Source organism: Macrosteles quadrilineatus, unplaced genomic scaffold (genome assembly GCF_028750875.1).
Source record: "Macrosteles quadrilineatus isolate MER2022 unplaced genomic scaffold, UCM_ALF_1.0 Scaffold_2__2_contigs__length_208266976, whole genome shotgun sequence".
Classification (NCBI taxonomy): Eukaryota; Metazoa; Arthropoda; class Insecta; order Hemiptera; family Cicadellidae; genus Macrosteles; species Macrosteles quadrilineatus.
In genome coordinates, this window is record NW_026542595.1 from 142,613,529 (window position 1) to 142,631,574 (window position 18,046).

The window sequence follows — 18,046 nt, forward strand, 5'->3', positions numbered from 1 at the left end:
ATTTTAATTCCAGGCCCAAAAACATGAACTCCACAGTACGTGATACCATAGATTAAACATACTCCTTTATTAGATTTGTCATCATTTTGGATTAGCTGAAAACAATTCTTGTTAGGCCTACCGGTATTTAAGGAGTGTGTTTTATCTATGTTTAAAACTAGTTTATCCAAAATAAAACGATCTAATCATCAACAATAGGCCGTTTCCTGTTTATATTAGGCTACAAGAAATTAAAATACACATCATAGAACCAACTCTAAAATAATAGAAACAAAATTTCGTCAAAACAACGTCCAGTGTCACCAACATAAACTAGACATGAACAAATTTTTAATTAACAATGTCATAAGAAGTCGACTTGAGTTATATTTAATCTATGGTCGTACTGCATCTAGGCAAGGCCCCACTATCCAAAGCAAAACATAGCAATATTCCGGCCAACCGTACCGATCCTTAGGTCTGAGGAGAAAATAACAGCATTAATGGTGCATTGGAGGTTATTGAATTTTTCTAAAATCTAATGCAAACTGAGGTTAATATTTTTTTGTTAATTTTAAAGGTAAATTCATCGTTGTTTTAATATTCAACACAACTTATTATATATTTTAACTTGTTCCTGCAGATTGTTGTAAACTAATCAGAAGATTAGTTAATTAGGCCTAGCTTTGTTTTTATGGTTTACAATACCTGCATATTTATAGTAGGCTAATCCTTTGTTGTTGTATTTGGCAACTAGTTTCGGTTCTTAATGAACCATCTTCAGGCTCTGTGTACCGTGTTTTGTATATGTTTAATTTATTGAACTCTGTTTGTTAACGATCTTTGAATGAAGTGATTACTTGACACCATGAGGCCTGAAGATGGCTCATTAAGAACCGAAACTAGTTGCCAAAATCAGCAATAAAGGATTACTAAGTTATATGCAGGTATTGTAAACCATTTTAAGTATAATACAGTAATCCTGAGGCTAAACAACTATTTTTATAATAACTCTTGTTTTGTGAGGTGAGGGTGGTAACAATGTCTAGCACGCAAGCGCCCCTAATCACTCTTTAGTGCCGAGCCCTATCCAGCATAGTAGCAGTGCAGTGTAAATACGATGCGTACCCCTTGGGCGCTCGTCAACGTCAACATCCCTACAGCCTACTCCCGTATAACCAATGTTCGTTACCAATTTTGTAATGAAGTTGATGCGTAATTCTGAAAAATAGTTTAAATTTTATAACAATTATTTCTTCTTATGAACTTCAGAATCACAATGCGTTGTAGTTTTTTTTTATCAACTATGACTATTTATTTTTATTTTTAGATAGCCTAGGTAAAAAAAAAACTACTCGGCCGTGCGCCCTCTGGGACCTTGCGCCCATAGGCCCAGGCCTATTGGGAAATCCGGCCATGAGAACTTAAGCTGAAGTTACAGAGGTCTTAGTCATTCAGTAGGCCTTAGAAGTGTCTAACAGTGCTAGATTTATTTAGGCCTAGTACAGTTTTGCTTGGCTTTAGTTTACTTAACACTTTTACTGAAACCCCGGTCTGACAGGCCCACAGGAATTTTTTACTTTGGGGGATTCCATTCCCCCAATACCTTTCCACCTTTTCCTCCCCTATTTTGTGTGGGTGTCGTGACCTTGACAGGTTGTCTGTTCATAGCATGCCCGTCTCACAGGCCCAGGGTTTCAGTTTGTGTTTTTTTAAGCGGGGTCTGAGGTAAGTTAAGTAAGAGAGACAGTACCGTAATGCCATTTCACTGCAAATCAAGGACTTTTTTACCAGTAAATTTTTTTTTGGAAAACCGAGGATGAACAGTTGTTTTAGAAAAACTACTTAAATAGGTACCATTTCTACAAAACAATATGTTTGACATTTATAAGTTTTTACTGCACTGCTTCTATTCACCAACGTTTAGGACTTGATCTAGAAAACCAGCTAGATTTAGTACTGTAGGGTGACCTTAGGTGACTAAACTGTTGACATATCAAGTGATCCTTCTTCTTTCATCTGCCTGGTAAACAAAAATATTTTAGTTTTTCAAAATGAGTACAGTAAGCCAAGACATTAGGCTTTAGTTACCGTATGTCAGATTGAAAATACAATCTGATGGCCTTTTAGAATGCTACCTTGACGGGAGCCTACTTGTTCCTTATTTAATACCAATAGGCAAAATCCTGCTTATCAAAAGAGGTAGAGTTACTAATTAACCCTTGCCGACAGACCGCCACCGCCCGCCACCACCCACCACTGCTCGAGCGAACACCATTACCGCAACGATACGTTGAACAGCCGTAGGTCTTGGTGGTGTAGTGGATAGCGCACCGGGCTGATAATACAGCACTGGGGCACTGGGTCAACTTTTTGACTCGATTTTTTTTTTTTCATTTTCAGAAAGTTTGGTTGGTTTGGTTAGGTTATGATAGTTTAATTTTATAATTAATAAATTATATACCGGTAATTGATTTTGAAACATTTATAAGTTTATTTTATGAACAGAACTATTTGTGTTGTTAGTAAACCTTCATTCGAAATTTTCATTATCAGCAAGTTTGGTTAGGTTATGACAGTTGAATTAATTTAAATTTAACCTACAAACGACACGTTTTGACAGCGACAGTGATAGAGATAACAATTTCCCACTAACAGTTCGGCTATGCACCGTATGGTGCGTTCTGCACGGCACGGTGGTGGGCGGTGGCGGTCTGACGGTAAGGTCTCGTGAGTTACTAGGCCTATTCTCAAAATAGAGTACTAAACAAACGAGAAGATAGTGGTTACAATTCACCAAATGAAAAGTTAGGATTTGGCTTACTGCGCCTAAATGTGACTGGGGTAGCATTGATGATGAAAATGGTCATGCATAGGTGTAGTAAAACTTTTAAGGAATTAGAAGCTTTTGAAACCAGAAGCCAATAATCTTTCAAAATGTGTCCCAGGACCAGAATTTCACACAAACACTCACATGGGCAAGCTGGATGTCAATCAACCCCTTTAAACTGATGATATTAGGTTGATGTATTTGGGTGTAAGTTATAGAATTAAACTCAAAGGTTTTAACCAATTGAACATGCCAAAGTTTCCCTGATAGCAGAGTTTTTTCATGTGTGGAACAATAGATGGATTAGGTACAAAATAAATTAATTTCGCTATATAAGTGTTTTTGTCGGTAGCAGAGGTTCTTGTAATGCAGGGTAATGCTTGTAAAAAGGTGTGGTGTGAGTTGAATAAAATTATTTAATGACAAAAAAAATAGTATTGTAGTTGCTGTGGAAAAAACAATGATAGGAGACGTGAAGCTCGGGCAATATGCTCCTTTTGGTCAAGTAATAACAACCTGCGATGCCAACAAACCTCAATTTGAAAAAAATAAATGTTCCCTTTTTCTGATGATTGTAGTTGTATTTAAAACAATCAAACCATTTATTTTTATTCAGGTTCAGTTAAATGTTGGGCCAAATAAAATATTTTCCGAAAAACTTGGTTTTAATTAAAGGAACTTTATTTTGCAAGGACTTTAGGAGAAGTTATCATGACATATTTTCCTGTGTAGAAATGTTTTCTCTTCAACAAATGAAGTAATAATAAGAAATGTATATGTATGTGTGTGAATCATAATGTTGATTAATCTGAGATGATTTTGGAAGTTAAAATAGACGGAAGTTCCAAAAATATACAGGCACTCCGCCAACAGAGTTGACACTATTTTTAACACCATAAATTACATTTAAATTACCAAGCTCCAGCATGAAGAGCTATTCGAGTCTGCATTTTCCTGTCACATCCACCTAGAGAAAATGTACAAAAAAATTATTTTACTTAAACCTAGACATATTCTATGCTTGGCGATATGATTGAAAAGTTATATTAAAGGTGGATAACAAGTATAAATGTCCCAAAACCACATTTACAGGTGTTTAGGAGAACCTTTTTGTTTTATTTGCAGATATATTTTTAGAACACTTTTTTGACTTATTTCATTTAATAATAGAAAGGCCTAAACTTGCCATATCTTCAAAAAAGATTAACCCATTTTGACTGTAATTATCTGGCGATTCAAGACACTATTGACTTTAAAGAAATAGTATAACAAATGTTAACAACTCTTAACATTATCAATTTTACCAACTAAAGTTTAGTGAATATTTTACCAATGACTGGCGACATGAACTTTATTACATCCCGTTCCAGGACTTAATTTTAATGAGACAGAAAAAGAAATTTTAAGCCAAATGAACTTTTACAACTAGCCTACTACTACTGTTATTAATTTCTCATTTTTCATGGGAAGTAAAAAATTGTAATTTTTTATTGCTTGAAGAAATTTGATGTAAGGTCTTGTTTTATTAATCGTGGCTAAATGTCAAAAGTGGAAAACTGGAAAATAGTGTGAAAATAACCTAACTTATTTTATGTTTACAAATTTCTATCAAAAAAATCAAAATCAAAACATACTTTATTTCCAACTTCTTTACTTGCTGGCTGTTGACATGGTCTTACATTGAATATTATACTGTCTTAAAAAAAAAAAAAAAAAAAAAAAAATTATTACGTCATTAATTATCTCCTAAAGTGACATTTATAAGTAATTTTACATTCTTTGTTTGTTGAAATATACCATTACCTAAAAATTGGGGGTTCTCTTCAATAAAAAACTGTTAACGTACGTATTAAACTCATTACTATAAATTACTACATTTACCTGAAAAAATCTCTTCAGTTTAATATTCAAACATCAGATGAATGTCTTAATTATTTTTTTTTAGACTGCAGTAGATTGTTAAATCTCCTGAAATGAAGTTTAAGCAATCAATTAATATCTGTATTCACAGAAGATGTCTATAATTAGCAGAACATTGCATGTACCGTACTGCCAGTGATATCTTGCCAAAAATCTGTAAACAACCTCCCACTTCATAGTTGAATTATTTTTGGATCTTTCTGTTTTTGCAGATTCTTCATCTCTGTTTTACTGACGCCTCCCAGCACAGTTGCTGACATGTGATTGGTCCATTTCTCCCATCTCAGCTTCCTATTTGCTGTTCCTCTCCCACGGTCAGTAGCTTGCTCACAACCTGTTAATTTAGTCAGTGTCGTGTGCTCCAACTGTCAAGTGCTTGTTACGTTATTCTAAAATTTCATTTTAAGTTATTGTATCTAGCCTACTGATAAAATTCAGTTGTGTTTTATAAGGGAAGTGAAGGATTAAATGGTTGTATACACAAGTTAAAACTTAGTAATCTTTTATAAAAAGCTAGGCATGTTAATCATGCAATATAATATGTTGAATATCCCTACCACGAATCACTATATAAGTTAAACCCGCCTTCATAAATTTGTCGTAGCCCTTTAGTCTTACTCTTTAAAAATGTTTCTAAATAGGCCTAGTTTTTGGGAAAATTCACAATTTTATCTGAACTTAACAAGAGTTATAAACGGTCAAGTTGGTCACCTATTTTAACAACTACTTGTGCTAAATGCAGAAGACTGATGCGTCGGTGAGTTAACAGTTGACGGTGTTTGCAGTGGTCGTGTTGCAGTGGTTGCGTTGCGCAGTTCCGAGTGTCAGAGTTTCGCGAGTGCGACACTAAGATGTCATTCCCAACCAAAGACGAGCGACAGGCGTGTTGGGACGCGCGGGACAAGTATTGGGAGTGTCTAGACTTGCATCCCAACGAGGCGAAGCAGTGTTCCAAGATAAGACAGCTCTACGAAACGTCATGTCCCGGACAGTGGGTAAGTGGAACAGACTTTGTGTTTTAGTTTAAACTTTTGACGTTTTAAAATACCGTATCAATAAACATATTTTACAAGAAAAGTTTGGTATATTTAACGTTTACTTGGAGTATTTTTAGGCTACTGGTTTTGAAAAGCAAATTGATGTCCAAAAGTTTTGATATTTTGAAGTTACGTTTGATCAGCTGTTATTAGTTTTAACCATTGACTTACAGGGTATGCTAGTGTCTTAAATTCAGTTTTCTAGCCTACCTTATCTTTCGTTACTGGGTTAGGTTTACTAAGTTGTCATACCAGGTTGACTTGGTTAAAAGTTGGATTAGTCAACAAACACCAGTAATTTACATCAGCGCTCAGTTTTACCGTGTCCATTATGATAAAAACTGACAACAACTTAAACATGGTGAATGGAATGTCTAGTTCTATTCCATCAATAGTCATAGGTTTCAAAAGACATTTAAAATGTCCGTTAGGTTTCCATTATGTAACTCCCCTTCTAGAATATATCCTTAAAGCAATACATCCAAGGGTAAATCTCCTAAATATTCAAAGTCACCAGAAATATGCAAAACATTGTTCTGTAAAAGAGCAAAAGGTTTAGTCACGTTGTGGTGCTACCCAAATAAATTTAAATGTAAAGTAAGTAGTAGGGCCTATAATAAATCAAATGTGATTTTCTTAGTCAAAAGCTAAAGTTTCTGAGCTAAAGGTTCAGAACCTTTGTTGGTTGCATTGTTGTTTTAATCCTTTAAGACATTAAGAGTTAAGTTTTATACGACATTTAAGTTAGCCATACTACTAAGCCACTGGTTTAAGTAGTTCGTAAAAACTCACCTAGGAAGCTAGGAGCTAGGAGCACTAGTGTCAGTGTCACATTCAATATTGGATACTTATCCTGTCCAACTGACAGTGACATTGTGGTTGAGTTGACCACAATTGGTCAACAATTTGGTCTATTTGGTGGTTGAGTGCATTGCACTGACCAGTGTGATTCCGAGAACTTTACATGTGTGGGTTCGATTCCCGGACGTATGCAATGCATATTTAGCCTATAATTGTGTTACTTAGATGTTGAGAAGTCCCTACTTAAATAAACGGTGTTTAGCTTGGGTGGAAGTTGACGACATTAGAGAGTTTAAGAGAGATTGCACGTACACAACATCTGTTCAGCTTCTTTTTTCACTAAGTTAGTTAGGCCTAGAGTAAGAGGAAACATATTTTCTTCTCTAGATCGATTTTTATTAAGTTAAAAAAGGATGTACTATTTTGATATCAAGGCCCTACATAAAATGCCATAAAAGTCAATAAAACTAAACGAGTATTAATTTTATATGTTAGCATTAACCTACAGCTTTGTACAAATTACCAAAATTTTTAAAATAATTATTTATTTAGGTTTATTAAGTTGATTTAAAAACAAAAGGTTAATTTAACATTTAATAAATAAGTAATCTCACTAGGCCTATGAGATATTTTAACCACATTATAAAATGACTATTCCTTTAAGACACTTTTCTCTCTCTCTTCATTGTGATGTAAATAACCTCAAGTCAGTGGCCAGAAAATGATGCCAAAACAACCACCAATTATGTATTATTATTGTAATGTAGGCCTATATATATAACACTTAGTTTATTGGCAACTGTTTTAAAGTTATTGTTTGTGTTTAGTTACCTTAGTTCATTCATTCACACAATAATTTAATTAGGATTTTACCAACTAAGATTGCTAATTATAATGTTTTATGCACCTAACTTTGTAATTAGATTCTTTCTTTCTTTAAAAAAAAAGAGGTTGGCGGCCTCTTTTAACCTTGCATTTGCCCGTCTACATAGACTAAGCGCCCATGCGTGGATCGTTTACAGCAAAGCAAGGAGTGAGCCGGTACAGTACAAAGGTGAACTGTACTGATAAAATGTTATATTTTTTCTTTTATTGATTATTTATTTACTTAATCTTCCAAATTTGCAAAAACTTTCGAATGTTGCATCTATAAAGAACCTAAGCCTATCCACAATCTATAAAATACAGTGTAAGAAAAAATAGCATCAGGACAATTGATACACAGATGCAGCTCTTGATGACATTCATTTTATGCTGTCATCAAACTATCTCAAACATTTTTTTTATTCCCTTGCTGTCTGTGTGTAAGCAGTATTATCAGATTACCTAGGCCTAACTATGCTTTTCATGTTTTTAATTTTAGTAATTAAGAAAATGTTGGTAAAAAAATGTTCAAGTCTTCTTAAAATCTGAATTTAACTTGTATACTTATCTTCTAGTAAGCATGTCCAAACAAATTGGGTGTATAGTCCATCATAGAACAGGGTTTTCAACCATTAGAGGTTTCAAAAGATTTAGTTTGCTCAGAACCTTTTTATATAGGCTAACTCAGTGACTATTGAATAGACTATGCAATTTTTAACTAGAAATCTTTTTTTCAGGTCAAACACTTTGACAGGAAGAGGTCGTATCTGCAGTTCAAAGAAAGAATAGAAAAAGAAGGGTATGAGCCTTTGAGTGAAGAAAAACAAACATAGGCCTAGCAAATTGTTATTTAATTGTAATCGCTTATTAGTCGTAAATACAGTGTTTTCTTGTTAATCTATTCATATTATTTTGTCACCCTAACACTTAATCTCTGTAACTGCCTCTGTTATAATAGTTGTACGGCACAGTATTGCTTTCTAAGTCATTCTTCAATAACTTCCTCCTTAGTAGCAATGACAGTAACAATATTCACATTGTATATAAGGTGTATTTTGAAGGGTCGGTTTACAATTTCAATGGGTACATTTATGCAGTTATCTGTTGTACTATCTACTACAGATTTATAATTTTTGTTTAATGTTTATTTAACATACATGAAACATATTAGTTGTGCTTGAGGGAAAGAAAATATTCATCCCAACCACATCTAAACCTAGATCTTCAACCTTTATATCTTATGAAGGACTAGGAGTTTCATGCCATTTTGCTACTACAGTAGACTCCCTCTTAGACGGACTCCTTGGGACCGAGACCAGTCCGGATAACGGCTTTTCGTTTACCACGTTCGCTGTGAGAATCCCTTTTGGCAGTACGGACGGAAATGTGTTGCAGCGTCGGCGCCCCAGTGAATCAGTGAACGCAATAGCATTAAAATATTATTCAGTCTTGACAATGGCAAAACATGGGTGGTGATGGTGCTGTGTTACCCCGAGAGTAGACATAGTTCACTGAAAAACTCACAGATAGCAGCACTGCCTGGATCCATAGCCAGTGTTTATGTAATGTGGCTCAAAAAGAGAAAATCCCTGAAAACAGAACAAAAAGCATTGCCAGACGGGATTTTACGGGCAATTTTACTACCAACCTAAACCCAATCTACACCAAATTAAAGTATAGGACCAGCACAACAACATGCTGACATAGTTTAGTTGATCCCCGATAAATGTGGAGGTCACGATAGACCACTTGTATAACACTCCACCCTTACACCGACTGGAGTCGTACGCACGCTGTACCAGTACAGCATGACTCCAATCGGAGTTGTCAGCAGCGAATGTGTTAAGCCGACGTCCCCAAAAACTCGTTAAACCGGACCGTTTAAATGCATACTGTATACAGTATTTGACTTAAATTTAGGAGAGCATTGTATTTAGACATGTGATCACCGGTCTCAAATCTTTCCCACGAGAACAGTTCTTTCAGTACCGCCCACTTCCTGCTGATCTATTCTGGTTAAACCGATTTGCTGATGAAAAACGTCCGGTTAAAGAGATGTCATTTCCTCCAAGTGTAGTCCTTTAAACCGATGTCCAGATAAAAGGAGTCCGGATCAGAGGGAGTCTATTCACTATTTTTCTCTCCTTAGTCAAGGCCACACTAAAGAAACAGGCCGTAATGCTCGTCAAACATTACGTCACGATAGAAGACGGCAATGACGTAGGTATTTGTTTATTCATTTTCGAGGAAAGATTAAAACAAGCAGCTGATCACAAACGGCAAACATTACAATGCCGCGTTCTATCGTGATTTCATGCTTGACGAGCATTACGGCCAGTTTTTTTAGTGTGGCCTTGCATTATCCTTAAAATCCAAACTATTCTCCAACTAATCCTTTTCAGAAAGCTTAAAATTAATTGAAAATCCTGCTTAAAGCTCATAAGTTTTTGTGAGTATAGAATAATTAATTATTAAAACACATTTTAAGTAAACTCAATTAATACTATTTATTTACAAAAGTAATAATAATGTAAAAGAACCAAATAGCAGATGATTCATAACTTCATAACTCTGCTGATAACAATAATCCTACATTTCTCCCCACCCATTTTAGGCTGAGTTTCCGAAACTATGTACATATCATAATTTTCAGGTTTCATTTGCATTTTCCATTGAGGTGGATCAGTTGCACCTTCTCTTGCTCTCAGCTGGTCAGCATGTTTTCTCTTTATTTTCCCCCATTTAAAACTGTGTATGATAGCTCTCCCGTCCTTTCTTGTACTGTTCCTGGTCTCCAACCCTTCTTCGTTTTATTTTGAACCCACACTTCTTGTTTGGTAGAAAACTCCTTTTGTTTAGATATTAAGTCATGGTAGTACTTCTATCACCACGCTTGATTTTCTATTCTCTCTCTGCTATTACACCTATCCAAAGCTGTTGGTAATCTTCTACCATAGAAAAGGACTGACGGTGGTTGTCCTGTGGTCTTTTGATGTGTTTCGATCAGCAAGCAACACTTGTAAAAGTGCAAGTCATGAACTGGGACCTTCTTTTTTGCAAGCACTATATCGACTGGCCTGTAGCTGATGTACATACACTTTGCAATGTGGCTTGACAAATTTTCAAATTATTTAATCCCCCGCCTATAAGAGAAAAGGTCAGTGACATGTTTTTTGACTGCAAGAAAAATATCGACTGTAGACATTCATTGCCATATGACTGAAGTTTATAGCCCTAATGTAATGTAGGGAAAAATGTTGGTAAAAATGTCCATTTTGGAAGTAATTGTGTTCTTGGTTGATACCCAGACTTCTCACCAAAGACCACCTTTAGACCACCAAAGACCAAAGGAAAAAGCTTTACACAGCCATAAATAAATTCAAATTCCCTAACCCATTTAAACGCTCTTTACCATCACTCATTGCATTAGGGCCATAACTTTCAGTCATCTTTCAATGAATGTCCTCATGGGATATGTTTCTTGTTCCAAAGAGAGACGTATCACTGACCTTATCTGACATGCAGCGGAATATTTTATAATTATATAAATTGACTCAACACTCAGTGAAAAGAACACTCAACGTCAGCTACAGAGCTGCAAATGGCGTCATTCTGTTCACCAGTGATGCCAGTAAGCGGCAAGCCGCTTTGTTGCGGCATACACACAAACTAAAGAGCCATACACAAAACAGCCCCTTGTAATACTAACAGAGTGAAGGTTTGGAGCCCACTTTTAAATCTGTAGTTTTAACCTATATAAAAAAAAGATTGGGCTTTCAGGCCATGAAAACTTCCTCTATATTGGAGAGGAGAGGAGTTTCTTCAAGTGTCAACTGAATCGTAAAGCATATCTAGTTGTTGCTAACAAGGAAGCTGTAATGGAGTTTGAAATCTCAAACTCATCTACAACATAAACAGGTTCTTCATATTCATTTACTGTATCACTACTTAATCAAGTAGTGATACAGTATGAAGAACCTGGAAAGAAGATTTAGGCTACACTACAATTGTAAATAAAACAAGTAGAAAAGTTTCCGATTCTGATGAATGCTTTCTATGTTACCAAATGGAAATAGCTTCACTTGAAGTGACATAACTTAATACACCACAAAATGACACGCCAACATATTTTCTTGCTCTTGTCTTTTGTTTTGCTGTATGTTGTGTCCTTGGGCTATACCAAGCCAGAAAAGGAATAAGCTAAATACTTTCCTCAAAAAAGTCCTATCTGTTTCGTTTACATTGCCCAACCAATGTAGCACTAGCACCAGAATTTGTCCTTGTAATTTTCTTTCCTCTCTGTCTAGTTTAGTTAAACCTTAAGTCTGAAAGAAAACTACATTGAATAAACCAGCACCTTGAATAATAACCACCATAGTTTTTCCCTTAAAATTAATAACTCGTTTGTTTATAATTCTAATACACAGGGTCTTCCTCCACCGTGAGCATTGTAGTACAAGGACGAGGGGGGGGGGCGGTGGACTTTGCTCTAGTATTAGTTATAGACACCACTTAGTGTTCTTACTTAGTTCACTTAGTTTCTTATCTTCTTACTTCTCGGTGGTATCAAATCAAATCATGTTTATTAGCACATAAACGTGCAGAGGTTTTAGATAAATGCACAGGTGCTTCGTCATTCTTCTTATAGTCTAATATTATATAATGTCCTTTTTTACAATGTATTTGAATGTACAATGGTATAATCCATAAGTTCACCTGTCTTTGAGAGAGTAGCTTACAAAAATAAACAAATAGGAAACATCAACACACGTACTTTAGAACTTGAAATTGTGCTTGATGGTCCTTGAGGATAAACAAATTACAAATTGTACACAGTAAATACAGACATGAACTAAAGTCTATCAATGTGTTTTGTTCATTTACAGTCAAACAACCCTAAACGGCATTTGTGCCCATTGCAGGAGGATAGAGGAAAGGGTTGATGATGGTGGGAAAACAACTTTTCAAAAACATTGGTTTTTACCGCCGAATCGCCAGCTACCTGAAACTACCCACCTCACAAATCTCAAAGTAACTTTCTGTGTGCACCAGGGTTGCCATCTTAGGTTAGGGAAAAGTCGGGACATGCCCCCCCCCCCACCCCCGATTAACATAGGCTTAAATGTGGGCATAAGGAACCGAAATCGGGACTGTCCCGGCAGAATCGGAATGGGTGGCAACCTTGGTGTGCACGCCCCCACTTAATCGATAATAACTTCCTACGTTAACTTCAAGATCTGCAAAATGCCTTCTTAGGGTTGTTTGACTGTACATAACTGTGATAGAAACTAGAAAGCCAAGTTGTCTACTCAAAACTGATCATTCACTCGCATTTAAAAATCACATGTTAAAGCAATGGTAGGTTACAAAAAAAATCAAAAATCCTATATTGTAATTTTTAGATAAATTTATGGTGTCAATTTAAAATTTCATGCATCCTACCTTTGTATATAAAGTCAAGTAAAATACTGAATTCACATTTTAAAGCTGTAAGCAGTTTCAGAACGTAAAACACTAATTAAACCACTGGCAAAGTGTGTTTGATGCTGTAAAATGCACTTATCTTACTTTATTTGTTTGAATTTAACTTTTGAACCACACATAATAGAAAGAGAGATTTATTAATAAAAAATTATATTTAAAGTAACACAGTACTCAAATATAATTTTTTTAAATTTTTTTTATTATTTAGTTTTGTAGAACAGACTTTTCTGAACACGTAGGTCGTAGATACTGTAATAAAAATTAAGGAAGAAAAAAATTATTTCTAAAATTTTCAGCTACTTTTATAAACTATTGCAGCCTAATTTAGCATGTCCAAGGTCCTACTACTAATCAAGACGCAGAGGGTACGCCGTCAAATATTACATTTTTTAAACATTTTTTATTATTTAGTTTTGTAGAACACACTTTCCTGAACACGTACATACCAAATATTATGGAAGAAAAAATTATTTTAAGCTATTCAGCGACTTTTATACACTCTTACTTTAGAATGCCCAAGGGTCCTACTACTACCCATGACAGGGCGTACTTTTGTCGTTTTCCGAAAGTCAAGTGCAAGTGGTTTTTAGTCAGGTACACTTTTCTTCCTCAATTTTGATCTAATGTCAATAAGAATTGATGTGTGTGTTCCTCATATGATAAGGAACAATAATACAAATCAGTTTCCATGACAACCAAAAACCTTTGAAATAAAAAAATATTTTATGTTAAAAAATTACAAAATATTTTATAAATTTTAAAAATCATACTAACAATTTAATTTTGCTCAAAAACTTGTTTTGCTTCATATTATTGTTGGTAATAATATATTAAACTTAGTACAAAAATTTCAAGTTGATAGGTTAATATTTGTAAAAGTTATGTGTACCTAAAGATTTTAACATGGGCGGGATAGGGAGTACTGTGTCACCTTAATAAGACAGAGATTGCCGATTCCTTTCAGAAGCTATCACTCACTCACTGCGGTCACCACTCACTAGCCTGCATATTTGACAAATACCATATACAGTAACGGTACCATATAACTTTACAATGAATCAGCATGCTTACATTTTAGTGGGCTAGTAACCTCAACTCAACCAAATTACGCCAATCTTTCCATAAGGATTTAAAATACCTCCACCACAGCAAACCTGCAGACTAAGCGAATTTCCATTTGCCTGATTTGATTTTCAATTGAATCTATTTTAATAACATTAGATTTACCATTTACCATCCGGTGTCTTCTCCACAATCCAGGGATCGGGGAATCGTCACATTTCATCTTGGGACCAGGGTAAAAATGGGTTTGAAGGGCTATTCATGTCTCAGGTGTTGGAAGTTTTGCTCTTCAATGACGTCGGGGACTGTGTAATACGGCCTATCTGTTTTAAGTATTGCTTCAGTTTAATGAGTACCTAGGTTTGCTGCTACAGCGAAGGTAATAAAGTGTGTTTTTTTAGTAAAGCAATAATAGCTTAGCATAAAATAAATAGATTTGCCAAGTTTGTTCAATAATTATACATAAACGATAAAACTACAACCATTTACGTATTCTCCATAAGAATAACATGAGGATTTTAAAATTAAAATTTTTTTCATTTTATCCGTAACGAATAACCTTAAAAAAGATTTCAATATACTAAATTATTTGTTTTTTTAAGCTCTTCAAAATTATGAAATGTGGGTGAAAATGGGTTATTTATGTTTTGAGGGTGAAAACCCTATTTTTATCTCATAAATCCTCCCATAAAACCCCGTTCCCATGGTCCCTTCATGCTGGTTCACAAACTTGTTCGAATAAACGTAGGTTAACACGTTTGTACCAAATTTCATCAAAATCGGATCATTTTTGCTCGAATTATCGTGCTAACAGACATATAGATACATGAATTTGAACGGATGGTGTTTTTGACCTCTGGGGACATCAAAACAAAAAAGTAAATCGGTCCCGATCCAGGTCGTACCATGAGACCTACTGTAATAGCTTATTCCCTCTAAGGGAAATTCGCTAAGAGTAATTAGTGTGTTTGTTACTCTGATTCTTCTTGATAAACAATAAAATATAGTGTATTAACAATTTTCACAAGTCATCGTAATTTTTGTTCCAGAAGATTATCTCCCAGCAATGCAGAGCTGACCTCCGACGTCTCTCCACGGAGACAGCGGAAACCTTTCAAACAACTCGTAAGTTTTTCAGTACAATCTATATAGCTTTTATTGTGTTTTCAGGTATATTATTGATATTGTTATTTGTGCAACTAGTGAGCAAAGTGGCACTTTATGTAAAGTGGCACAAATGAGGGAAAATTATGACCCACCAGGTTTACCGAGTGTGTAAATTTTGTAGAGTTTAAAAATGACACTATGAACACAAGTCTCACATTATATTTTGCCCCCAGTTTTTGGTATGTGACAACTTAAATATAGTTATGTTCCCACAAAATGTACAACATTGAGGCTAGGATTTTTGTGGTGCCTTTCTGAGGTGCCTTATTGTGACAATGGGGCAAAAAAGTCGTTGCTACTAGGCCTCTCAAAACTTGGCAAACAAAAAATGTTCTCCATTTACATACTGTTAATCATCGCTATGAATTAATAATGACTTAGTTTTCAAACTAAAACAAGTGTAGGAGTCTACTCAATGATGAGAAGACAATTCCTTATATTCTTATATTCAAAGACAATACATATTTATATTGGTATAAATAAAAAATAAACAAAATGTATATAAATAAGAAAGATGTCAAAACCGTTGTTTTTATACAGGTTCAAAAGATCTCATTGTGTAACTTGATCTATTAACACTATGTATCTGTTTACCAGTGATTCATCATGAGTGCTTCCTCGAGTTTTGAAGAAGCTGCATCTCACCTGAGACAAGCCATATGTGACAACAAGTTGGCGTCTTTGCAAACCAGCGATTTCAGAGTAAGCCTATATATGCTTTTCAGTTTTATTTCAAACTAAGCAAAATAGCCCTTTTAAAAAGTGTCTTCATTTAGTTTTTAAGTTATTATAGACTTTTATGTATTAGTGTATAGTCATGAATAATATTTTTATGTATTCAATGGTGAAACGGTGGAAAAGAGTTTATATTAATTGTTTGAAAATATTTGAAATAATTTGTTACTATAATTTGTTACTTCGTTTACTAGCCATTTTAAAGAATAGGTTTATGTTTAGAGGATTTAAAAAAGATCTGGGTTCAGATCCCCTTCTAATGCACATAGTATTAAAAAATTTAAAAAAAATAATTTTAAGTTTGTTTGTTTAAAATACAGATAGGTTGGCACTTTGCAGACTAAGAGTGTGTCAAACTATAGGGAGTATATTAAACATTCAAACACAGGGAGCATTATTTTAATAAACAGCATAAAACTGGACATAAATAAACAGACTTACCATATCAACTTAAGTCTCTACTTAAGCTTCCGGTTCCTACTGTATGGAATAGTTTGTAAAGTTATTTAACCACTTTTCACTTTAGATGTTTGAAAAAAATGCAAATTAATCGGATAGGTATAACAGTGTTGAGTTTTCGTGTACATGTAAACAATAAGAAGGTTCTTCTTTTAAAGCCAATGAACCCGTCATCAGCTGCAGCCAAAATGTCACATCATCGGCCGGTGTTGAACTGTCAAGTGTCAAACCTTTGAGGTTCTACTGTACTGTCATTTTCTCAACAATGAGTCTTATACCTGACTTTTTCCTTTCAGATTTTAATCCATGAAACATCAAGCAACAAGGTTCCAACTTTATTACAAGAACAAGTTTTAGAAGATCTTCTAGCTGTCTTAAGCAGTAATCAACTTAGCCATAATAACCACATAGTAGCAGCAACAGCCTACTGCAAGATCGTCTCAAATGTCAAACAAGAAATGGATAAAATATTAAGTGTTTTCATCAAAGAGTTTGTCGATAATCAGTTTCATGAATGTTCTTTATTCCTGTGTCATGGAATTTTCCAATTAAGCTGTTGGAAATCACCAAGCAAAACTGGAGATGTACTCTTGGAAGAAATATTCACAATTGTTAAAAGGTTTTGCTGTGAACTTAATTCTACGTGTTACCTAGCTTTCAAAGTTTTACACAGTCTTTTGAACAAAATACACCAACTTTATCCCACAGGAAGTGGAATATCTGAAGACAACTTTAAAAGTGTTTTAGACATTGCTCTTTCCAACTGGGAAAATCCCCTGAGTGGGGTGCGCCAACAAAATAGCCTTGTTTTCAACCAGCTTCTGTTGTTTAGCGAAGACTATTGGATTGCTACACTTTCAAAAAGCACTAATACCGAGATAGAATGGAAGTTCTGTGGACTTTTAAGGCATCAAAATTTGCTGGAACTTGTACTCTCAGAGCTATCATGGACTATGAAAAGCAAATATTTTCTACTGTGTTCCATCGTACAGGATTCAAACATACCTCAGGTAAGCTAGTCACTTCATACATGATATGTTAAGTTTAAAGTTTAAAACTTACGTTAAATGTTCTTATAGAATCAACTTATTTAAGAGACACGATATATCTGACTTCAAAATATTACATAACTCTGTATGTATAGTCAATATTTGAGTAATAAGGATTTGAAGAATTTTATTGTAGAATAGTTGATGTGTAGTTGATGTGAACAGTTTGTGTAAATAGCTGATCACATCAACCCATTGAGGACGACTCATGTATGTAGCCTGTTACCACATTTTGCGGGGAGATAGCTGTACTACAATCCCACCGGCTAAGGCTTAGTAGTTTTTCAAATCTAACCTGCGAGCCTTTGTGTTGCCAAATGTTTATAGTGGCAATCACCCGATCGGCCGATGGTAGTAGCTCATCATAGCTCAGTTGCAGGTCCGTGGTCAGTGAGTTTATTTTAAAGATTGAATACATTTTATGTTTTTCTTCTTTAAAGTCAGTATAAGAGGAGTACACAGATTTTATTTTGGTAAAAATTGACATATTCTGTTGAAATACATCTATGATAACAGGTATAAAAGTACATACCATAGTCTAAAAAATCATGAAAGAGAAATCAAATAAATAATTCAGTAGTAATGGGTAGGCCATTGCGTAATAAAAAGAAATGTGTTATTTTATTTTGTCAATCCTTATTGCGTTTTGGATCATTACA

The 18,046-nt window shown here is 34.8% G+C and overlaps 1 protein-coding gene across 4 annotated transcripts in view; it reads left to right on the plus strand.

Moving 5' to 3' along the window:
• The window catches only part of LOC128985446 (thyroid adenoma-associated protein homolog), a 35,829-nt gene that overhangs the window by 2,494 nt on the left and 15,289 nt on the right, over nucleotides 1–18,046 (plus strand). For 2 of the 4 annotated variants that reach the window (XM_054404930.1, XM_054404933.1), the window contains exons 2-5: nucleotides 4,942–5,043; nucleotides 15,027–15,102; nucleotides 15,742–15,846; nucleotides 16,635–17,348. In XM_054404930.1, coding sequence (XP_054260905.1) covers nucleotides 15,751–15,846; nucleotides 16,635–17,348 — 810 coding nt within the window. In that variant the 5' untranslated portion in view covers nucleotides 4,942–5,043; nucleotides 15,027–15,102; nucleotides 15,742–15,750. Of the gene's footprint in view, nucleotides 1–4,941; nucleotides 5,044–5,670; nucleotides 5,725–8,168; nucleotides 8,231–15,026; nucleotides 15,103–15,741; nucleotides 15,847–16,634; nucleotides 17,349–18,046 lie in introns of those variants that run through there. The other 2 variants (XM_054404931.1, XM_054404932.1) reach the window with 2 other exon arrangements.